Raw genomic sequence first — 10267 nt, 5'->3', positions numbered from 1 at the left:
AATAGAAAAATGGTTATCTTAACAACTCCAGAAATTTTGCCCCCCCCCCCTACAAAAAGACTTCCTCTCGACTAGCAGTTAACTTGCTCGGAAAACATTTAGTAGAAATCGAATAAAACTGCGCTATGAAGTGCAGTTAACTTCCTCCACAACATGAAGTTACCATTTTGAAGATAGTGCAGTTAACTTCAATGTGTGCTTTGCTTTTTGTCTTCACAGTTAGCAAAGCAGTAACTGCAACCATTAACAGCATCCTCAATAGCAGCTAACTTGATGCACGAATGTAAACTACACATCGGAGCAAATACTTGCATGTGCATAATGATGCAGTTAGCATGCTTGCTACAAAATACAGAAAACTGACAAAACTTTCATAAAAACACATCCACATATTCATCTACTTGCATCGCTATCCTGCGACTACGCTTGTAACAACTTAGCAATGTCAACCATCTCCCACAACTACTGGTTGCGCCAAACCTCATTACTAGGGTGAAAAAGAACATAAAAAGGCACTCCGCCTTCCAGTAGGCAGAATGTGGCTGCATAAAAACAAGATTGTTGTGTCAGTTAGCATTTTACTATATCTGATAATAAGAAATGGAAATCAAGACAAAAACATGAAAAACAGTTAATTGAAAAAAAAGAAATGATCCAGGAAAAATTACATCGCGCTTCTTCACTTCCTCTACTAGCTTGGTGCCATCGTACGGATAAGCAACTTTTAACATGTAAAAGCCGCATTCGTTAACCCCTTGCTCTGGCATTTTTGCATAGCTACATCTCTCTGCCAGATGTTCCCAATGGGGCTGCCTTGAAGAGTTGTATGCAGCTTCGCCATACACCTCCTTCATCAACAACGACATCCTGGATATCTGTGCGAAACAGAAAAATTTAAGACTTGCAAATACTTTAAAGAACAACGCACACGTGGAACGTAAAACATGAAAAAAGTGGAAAAAAGACCACATACGATTTCAACACGTTCTCCATGGAATCTGTTCCTTGAAAGGTTACGCCGAGTGTATCTCCACGAGTCATGGATATCCAGGGAGTCATGATACTTGTTCATAGTATACAATGTGAAATGATTCAGATTCCAATATGGGAGCATGATCTATCAACATGCAAATTAGACGACAAAATAGCCTAGCAAGTTAGCTACAATTTTCTCAGCAGTTTAGATGACCACACTACAAAAAGGTAAATTGGCAACAAAAATGGCATGCACTAACCAGGTTTGTAGTGAGCAGGTTCTCTTTAATGTATAACTTGAACTTCTGAGCAGCAAGTTTAACATTGAAGGGCGGCCTCGGGACCTCCTGCCCATCTTCATCAACTGGCTGATGGTACGGATCAATCTCCAGAAGATACTAGCAAAGATAACAAACACATGATGAGAATTTACGATGATCGGTGAGCGGGCAAGGTGGGGTGTGCCGGCTAAGCCGACAAATGAACATAGAAAAAACAAAAAGAATGATTCATAATAAATCACCGTACATTTATCACATACGGGCTGAGCAACACCCTATCTCCAGATTTATACACATGGTTGCACTCAGGGCTACCCTTCCATTAGCTCATCACAAGATCCATCAACTCAGTATTGATGCAGCCAGCGGGACCAAAGCAGGTAACCAGATATTTAGCATCAACTATAAAATCATCGCCAGTTGGAGGAGTGCACTTAAACAGAGGGACCCTATGGGGACAAAAACAAAAAGGAAAAAAGATCCATGAAGTAGCACCAAAACAAAAATGAAAAAAGAATTTTGAAAGAAAAAACTTGGATTCACTATGCATATTTGTCAAGAAACTCCTTGCTAAGTGTTAGGTCCAATTTTTTTTTGCAACAACCACAAATGGAAACTTGAACGGCTAGAGAGCACGCACATGCATTCTCAGCCTAGTTGACAGAGAAACTGACCTTTTATTAGACACTACAAATGGCTCCTCCACTGATTTGCTCCTCGTGAACACTGTTCTCTCACCACGCAAAACAAAATCATCATCATCACTCAGAACAAGAGGTGATTTCACTGCCACTTTGATAGGACTAGCAGCTCTGGGCCACAAACACTTTTTAGGTGCCGGAGGCATAAAATAATCATCATCGCTCTCCACACCACGATCCACAGCCTTCGGGACAGCACAAGTCCCCCCTTTGATTTTGATTCCACACCGCCCTTCTTTACTTTAACAGTTCGAACTGACTTCAATATGTCTTCATCCGATATTACCTAAATTTCTGGCGTCTCACATTGGCTCTCGAACAAACTAAATTCAGGCTCGTCTAGCCCAAGAACTGCAACACAAAAACCAAAAAAAGAAGGGCACACGAGGAAGATACTTGGGCGCTTGGACAAAAATATAGAAATGGGCCTTGTGCTGAGAATAAAATAGGACGACCACAAAAAAAATGCAAACCAACAAAAAGCAAACAAAAAAGAAATGCAATACCTCCAGAATAACCTAGCACCTGACGAATATTAATGTCAAAAACCCCACAAGTAATCCACCTGTACAGGGTTTGAACCCTGACCATAGATATAAAACACATGTATGAACTTAGCTTAATGAATTCGCATGGATTGACCATGCACGCAGGATATAATGATAAAAGCATTAGCTAAGATATTTCAGTTAACTTAGAACACTTGCCCAGTTAGTTCACATAGACCTAATTTACAGACATGGAAAAAATGAGCATATAATTAACACTATTATGGCAGTTAGGTTTAATTTTGGTTGAGCAGATTCCACAAAAGTTAAAAAGACAACAAACAAAAAAAGAGTAAAAACGATAATTCTAATCGTCAGTTATATTTAAAAATAGATAAAACACAAGCTACACGTAAAAGAAGAAGCAAAAAGATGTATTACGGGTTTTCCTGCCGCGGCACAACGGCGTGGTGCAAACGGAAATGGTAAATGTTTGACGAATCCAACTTCTTCTTGCGATCAAACGAGCCATTCCTCCAAAGCTGCTTGATGTTCTTCGCCATCCTGTTTATGACCCTTATGCCACTCTCACTACCAGGGAGGTGCCAAGAGTCAAGCTGCTCAAAACAAGGATGCTTAATGTTTAACGCAACACCACAATAGTGCCCCGCACCTTCCTTGGTAGCTGGAGGGTCAAAGACACCAAATAGTACAATGTCTTTCTTATCCAGCGGCTCATCGGCATAGGCAGAGAAAAACCTGATCCAGTGCCTATTATCAAAGGACCCCTTCTAGATAGATTGCTGCAAATGAAGAAACATCTCTGTTAGCAATAAAAAGCTCATGAAAAACAAGAAAAAAATGAACACTATAATAATGTGTATAAGATCTTACCGAAATATGAAATGGAGCCACCATCTTAGAAGAATTTTGGTATTTCGAATGAAGAAGAAAAAAATCCTACAATAGCAACCGCAGTATTCAGCATGCCACCAACTCTGAAAGACTCAGCAACCTGCTTAACAGTTGCTTTGCAAAACGCATTCTCAAACAGTACCTCATCCCTAGTATTGAAAAAAAACACAAAAACCTTTTACCAAAGGAAAAAAATAAAAATGTTGGCAACAAATCAGAAACGGGGGAAGGACGAAACACAATGATGTTTGGTACATACTTTTTATTCTTGTTCGTCCTTAACCTCATAACAGCAAAGTATAAGTCCTTCATGCGTTGCACCGCTTCCGGTGTAGCCGGGGTTTGCGTAAAACTGGAGACTATTTGAGATGAATCTATAATAAAGGGCAAAAAAGGTTGGCAGTTAGCAAAATGATACTAAACAGTTAATAAAAATGAAAAAAGAAAACAACATATACACCAAGAAAGCAGCAAGAAAATCGCTACCTATCTCATTTACTGACAATCCCAATTCATCACTATCTATCTCCTCGGAAGCGCCATCGGCACCAACTTCGTCAACGTTGGGTTCAACTTCAGGCTGGGGCTCAGCACTATAATTACCACGGAACGCAGCTTTTGAAATTATATCTTTCAACTTCGTAGCTAACCCCTCAGGTACTTGTACAGGAATCCTAGAAAGTGTTGCAGGAGCAGATGCACCACTATCAACATTTGATTTATCTATCACATGAGACACATTTAAACCACCTGCGTCCTTGGGGCCTGCTACACTAGCATGAGCATCACCACCTTGGTGTGAGTCCACAACTACAGCATCCTTCGGGAATTCAGAAACAACAGCTGGCTTTGCGTCCTTGTTCGATGCACGTGCTCCGTCAACAACAGGGACTTCGCACACCGGAATAGAAAATACATCACCTCCGGCTCCAATGCTTTCAGGCATAGGTGTATCCTTCATCACTTGTTTTCCTTCACAACTTGCTGCATGATTCACACCATCACTAAGGCCATCCATTACAACCACACCCGCACAAGCACCTTCAGGCGCCTGTCTAGCATCAAGCAAACCTGAACCACAATCAACATTGTTAGTGACAAAATGGCTTGAATCATCTGAAGCGTAACCTTTAACTTCTAAAGCACCTTCAATCGTAACTGACGAGCCACCTTGACAATCAAACCCAACTTGCTTCCCTTCAGAAATGTCAACACTACCAGCATGGGATTGCTGCCCAAGTTCTAGCTCATTAGATTTGTCGCAATCACCTTGGTTACTGGCTGGTCTGGTGCAAAAACTCCCTCCGTATAATCAACATTGTCATCAACACCATTGCAACCCCCATTAGAATCACCATTGAAACAGTCATCATCAATGACATAGTCATCACTAAAATCATGCGGAGGAGATTCAGCAGGGGGCTCTTGCTTCTCATCTTCATCATCATCTGACGCATCAACAAAAACCTGAAAAAAAACATGCACGTATGATGTTGAGGGGGATAAGGTCAGCAGTTAGCTATCTCGTACGAGATAGTTAATCACCATGCATAAAAGATGGAAGAGAAAAAAAGGAAAAGATCACCTCACCTCCTCACCCCGTTGACCAGTATAATCATCGTCACGTACGGGGGCAGACGCATCATTCTTCTGCTTGCTAATCTGACTCACAATAAGGTCAGTAGTTAGCTATCTCGTACGAGACAGTTAATCACCATGCGTAAAAGATGGAAGAGAGAAAAAAAAGGAAAAGATCACCTCACCTCCTCACCCCGTTGACCAGTATAATCGTCGTCATGTATGGGGGTAGACGTGTCATTCTTCTGCTTGCTAATATGACTCATAATAATACGAGCATCTATTTCAAAGCCTTTGCATATCGCATCTTGTTTCTTCTTCAAATGGTTAAAAGCGGTGCGAATGTGTGACGTCGCGCTCCAGAGACTACCAATGATAGCAACATCACGCTCGTAGCCTCCTTCATTGATTCTTCTCTTGGTCCATGGCCTTCAGGGAAAATGCCAGCAATGCAGCTCAGACGATCAAACGTCGTGGGAACTTCAGCAGCCAACTCATTCACCTTCCGTAATAAGTCATCAATCTTCTCAAATACACCATCATCTTCCATAGCGTCACTAGATTTTTGTACTTCAAAGGCTATATCTTCATTCTGACTACAACCAGCCTCATCCTGTGCATGTTGTTTTCGAGCGCAGGTATGGACATGAGCATCAGGAAAGCTGTGATCACGACTTTGCCCAGCGAAACTTGCTGGAAATATGCAATCCGGTTACGGGATTTCCACTGAGCACATGTAAAAAAACAAAAAACTTGTGAGTACTTTGGATTAAAAAATGAAGATAATGTTAGCTGAAGTTAAGAACAAGGCTTAAGCCAGTTAACTATCTGTAAAAAACTAAAAACAAAGCAGTTATGAACATAAATAATTTAAACAAAAGGGCTAAAATAATGTTAACTTCCAACGAAAAACATTTTGAGAGATAGCAGTTAGCTCCACATAATAGGTGAAGTGAGCTAAACTTTATACACGTAAGAAGACTTACTAAAAAGACAATTACTAAAAATAGAAAAGCACACATATAAGTTGAAAAAACTCACCCCAAGTTTTCCAAAAACATAGCCATCCAAAAATTTCCCAGCCTTCTTTATAATGTCCTTCAAGAAAATTGAATTCAGCACCTTCTCTGCCAGGAAACTTGCACGCGGATTCTTTCACATGCATCGCAGACACGCCCTTCAGTAGGCAACAATCAAGATACATAAGGACTAGCACTACTCCACAACCTTCTGGACCTTCTTGAATGATATTTGGATCTTGCTATCCGATAGCTACACGCTTTATCTCATCCACTACTAACTGGAAAAAATACATCGTTGCCGTATCTTCAAAAACAATACCATCTAGCATTGCCGCCTCCCTGCCTACACGGACATCAGGACCTGGGATATTATCTTTGAGAAAAGGATTGCAAAGAAAACCTTTACAACAAGTGCGTCCTTTGACTCATCGACTGCAAGCTACTTCAACGCCGTCCTCATGTCTTTCGTGTCAACCACAAAAGCTTTGCTGGAACCCAACTCCGCCTTAAGTCTAGCCATTGACTCGTCATGGCCACTATCAACTGGCCTGGGAGCTGTGTCATCACCCATCGGGAACCCAAAACACTGATGCACGGTTTCTCTGCTGACTACAAGAACTTTATTAGGGCCACAGTCAATGCGCATCGTGGCCATGTCAATATTCTTCATCAAGTGACACATCAGAAGGCACGACACATTGCCCTTCATAACCCAGTTAAATACACTGCCAAAACCAGCCTTACGAACAATATCTTTATGTCGTGTCTCAAGCAGAGCAACTGCCTCAGAAACCTCTCCCAAAGAACAGCGAACAGTTACATTAATCCTATCGCAAGCACCAGCATTTGACGCCGTGGACTTTGTCGGCTTCTTCTTTGGTCCACTCCCAGCAACCTTGGGCCGACGCTTCCTAGAAACAACCTACCAATGGAAAATGGGCGAAAAGAAGGCAGTTAGCATGCATACAACAGATCAGTTATTTACCAAAAAAGGAAAAAAGAACAAACAAACATAGATTAGAACATATACATTATTGCCGTCGAGCCCAATGCCATCAACAGAAGGACCTCGACAACCACCTCCAGCCTCTGAACCCTTGAAAGAAACATGCTTTCCATCAAGCTTAACACTAGGATAGAAACGATCAACCACTGGACCACTGGCAATGCGTGGACTCCGACGCGAAGATGGATCAACAATCTTACTGGCTATGCCACCGGCGGGATGGGTGCCACGAAGTCCATGCTTAATCTTTGCAACAACTACCCTGTGCTTCCCTTGGCTAGAATATACTACAGGGCCGCCTTCACTCACCGAACCCACGTTTGCAGTTACATTAAGACTAGCAGAGACATCCAGTGATGTGCCAACTTGCACACAGACTCCAGCACATGCATCTGGAACATGAGAATTGCTGGTGACATTTGAGGAATCAACTACACCTTTGGGGAGCCTCAACCGGTCCTTCCTCTCATGAGCATCAACTTTCTCTGGAAAAAAATTCTGCTTCTCTACCTGCCTTATCTCCTCATTCCTTAACTATTGTGAGACCATACAATCCTGTGTAACAATCTCATTGCCCATGACTGACTGCGATTGCATATCGCACCACGCTGGAGTCGGGTTGCATGAAATATTGTCTCCATCGGAAGCTCTACATGGTTCAACATTGGGAGGCACACCCATGTTGCACGGCAGTGGGGAATTTGGCGCAACATTCTCGGCATTGATGTCACGGCAAGAATGCATGATCAAATTGTTAACATTTAGCGACGAAATACCTGCAAGTTCCAGAGTAGAAAATGCACCCGAAAAAACAGTTAGATAAAAAATATAAAAATACAACAACTCAAAACAGCAACCAAAAAATGAGGAAAACTAAATGAATACGAAAAAATTCCAACAAAAAACATTCAACACTGTCAGCACCGATATGAGGAGCGCAGATGACACCATCGACCTTGCACGACTCATTTATTCCGCTGGCATTTGCCTTGCTATCAACCATACCACCCCCTCACCTGCATCCCCATCACTGCCTTCGCCATTAACTAGTGACACCTTGGCCAAAGCTACCGCAGCAGCATCAACTCCTACTCGCATATTTAGACATGTATAGGAAAAATTAACAAGAAAAATTCGTGATGAACATACACACAGAAAATTAAAACAAAAAGTAGTTAACTGCTTCCATGTCTGAAGTTATGTGCAATTAACTAATATATGATGACTAACCATTTGCACAACCAGCACCCCTTCCAATCAAACTCATCCTGAGGAAAACAAACACCTCACACTCCCCACCGCCTGTACATGCATACAAAAAACGACCCCAACTGAGATATAAACTTAAGACTGAAGAGATGACGCATAAATCAAAAAATGGAAATTAATCAAAACAAGTATCAATTGCCCCACAACCATAGTACAAAGGTGAATTCGGGAGAACTAATACTAATACACACCCACCCAACCACTCCTTCCTGCGCCGAAAACCTTAAGAAAACATACCTGAAGAACAGGCGAGATCCCATTGCAGATCCAACGGCGAGGATGAAGTCAACTTCCACCGCGCGAGGCAGAAAAAACACGCCGTCTCTTGCTTCCGATGAATACCACCGCCCAACGGCCGTTTGGTTAGGGTTAGAAGCGATCGTAGGTGACGGCGCCGCGGTGTCTACCCTAGGGCGAAGGAAGGAGTTCCGACGAGAGAAAATAAAGACAGAGGGCCGCAAATGGAGCAGTTAAGACAGAGAGTCCATATGAGACGGCGGTGGTAACAGTCAGACAAGTAGACGAAAATGACGCATAAAAATAAAAAGCCCATATAGGCCCACAAGCACACACGCTTGTTAGCCCAACCCCCTCTCCCCTCCCAGTTATCCCAAATGTACCCCGCCAGTTTGCTCAACCTAACTAATCAAAAGCTGATCATCCACATCTGTTAGCACAAAACAAAATACTAGTAGTTAGCTTGTGCTAAACAAACAGATACTACTCGTAAAAAAATGATTTACAAGTTAACCCAGTGAATCTATTGCAGTTAGCCAGACAAAAAATCTTATAAAAACATATGACTTGCATACTATATAAAAAAAGAAAGAAAAAGAAAACCAAAAATAATTTATATAGATATTGTTGGGGGCGTGCCCCCCCACCAATCCCCCCCCTCGCAGTCAGCCTAAACATACCCCGTCAGTTAGTAAACAAAAGAACCCAATCACATGCAGTTAACTCATACTTACCCCCCCCCCCAAACAGCCCCATGGCGGCCAGTTATCTCTGCTAGCTAACACAAGGAAAAAATGGACACTCCCTAAAGGGCAGTTATCTTATATTAGCTGTTGCAGTTGAAACTATATGCTCACTTGCGACAATTTACACAATACTTACGTCCAAAAAAGAAGACAACAAAATTATATAAAAACACATGGAGGCAAGGGGGTGGATATATAGCAGTTAGCATTATAATTATAAAAGATAGCTCAATCTGATAAGGCAATTAGCTAATTCACTACAAATGCACACAGTTATCTCATACTTCTCAATCAATTAGCCTATGTAAAATATGGTAGTTAGCTTCGGCAATCCTTGATTGCAAAAAAAAACTATATAAATATGCTCCTATTATAATGAAAATGCAAAAATACACTCCCCCAAAGCATTTATCTCTGCAAGCTAAGGCAGAAGAAAAAAAATGCACACTCCCTCGAGGTAGTTATCTTATATTAGATGCCGCTATTGAAACTAAACGCTGCTTTGCGGCAGTTAATGCACACAAAACACCATATTCTGTCTAGTCAACAAAGCCCTTTTCAGCAGTTATCTTTAACAGCTACCACACTTAGCTATGAACACTCTCTTCCAGCAGATATCTTTGCTAACTAAATCCTTGCGTGAAAAAAAGAGGACATACTATTTAAAAGTTGTGTGTCAGTTATCTTTACTAGCTACTGCAGTTACTAGTGAACACTACCTTCTGGCAGTTAACTCATGCAAAATCATTTGCTGTAGTTAGCTTATTATTTCATGCCGCCGGTTGACTCTGTTTTATTTCCGCCCGCGCAAAAATGAAATCCCCAATGCAGAAAAACCAAAAATTACGCAAAACTAACTGCCATAAAGACCCGTATAGACCTAATGATACGACATTGACATGAGATTGCCGACATAAGCTTGCACATGGAAGGTTTCCCACGCCCCACAAACAGTCCATCTACAACGGACCGAACGACAAGTAATCCACAAAATCCAACGACCCGAATGGCAAATTGAGCACCAACATAACAAAACTAAATCATACATA

At 41.6% G+C, this 10267-nt stretch overlaps 1 protein-coding gene across 6 annotated transcripts; it reads right to left on the bottom strand.

The window, feature by feature from the left end:
- Window positions 1-274: 274 nt before the first annotated feature.
- On the bottom strand, window positions 275-8680 carry LOC147975778 (uncharacterized). 6 transcript variants are annotated; one of them, XM_087518366.1, is made up of 18 exons: window positions 8473-8680; window positions 8197-8268; window positions 7891-8054; window positions 6991-7742; window positions 5980-6882; window positions 5124-5664; window positions 4951-5022; window positions 4507-4827; window positions 3847-4431; window positions 3620-3734; window positions 3340-3509; window positions 2887-3248; window positions 1931-2540; window positions 1504-1705; window positions 1236-1373; window positions 974-1117; window positions 669-875; window positions 275-542 (listed from the first exon to the last, which is right to left on the bottom strand). In XM_087518366.1, the coding sequence occupies exons 9-11, from the start codon at window positions 4376-4378 to the stop codon at window positions 3365-3367; spliced, it is 792 nt and encodes a 263-aa protein (XP_087374492.1). In that variant the 5' UTR covers window positions 4379-4431; window positions 4507-4827; window positions 4951-5022; window positions 5124-5664; window positions 5980-6882; window positions 6991-7742; window positions 7891-8054; window positions 8197-8268; window positions 8473-8680; the 3' UTR covers window positions 275-542; window positions 669-875; window positions 974-1117; window positions 1236-1373; window positions 1504-1705; window positions 1931-2540; window positions 2887-3248; window positions 3340-3364. The 6 variants fall into 6 exon arrangements, with proteins under 6 accessions (XP_087374492.1, XP_087374488.1, XP_087374493.1 ...); XM_087518362.1 differs by having other exon boundaries at window positions 1931-3248; XM_087518367.1 differs by having other exon boundaries at window positions 974-1063; window positions 1931-3248.
- Window positions 8681-10267: the final 1587 nt, after the last annotated feature.

This window comes from Triticum urartu, chromosome 4A (genome assembly GCF_056163025.1).
Source record: "Triticum urartu cultivar PI428250 chromosome 4A, HENAU_Tu73, whole genome shotgun sequence".
NCBI lineage: Eukaryota > Viridiplantae > Streptophyta > Magnoliopsida > Poales > Poaceae > Triticum > Triticum urartu.
Note: the sequence above shows the minus strand (reverse complement) of the source record. Positions and strands in the feature narration are given on the sequence as shown.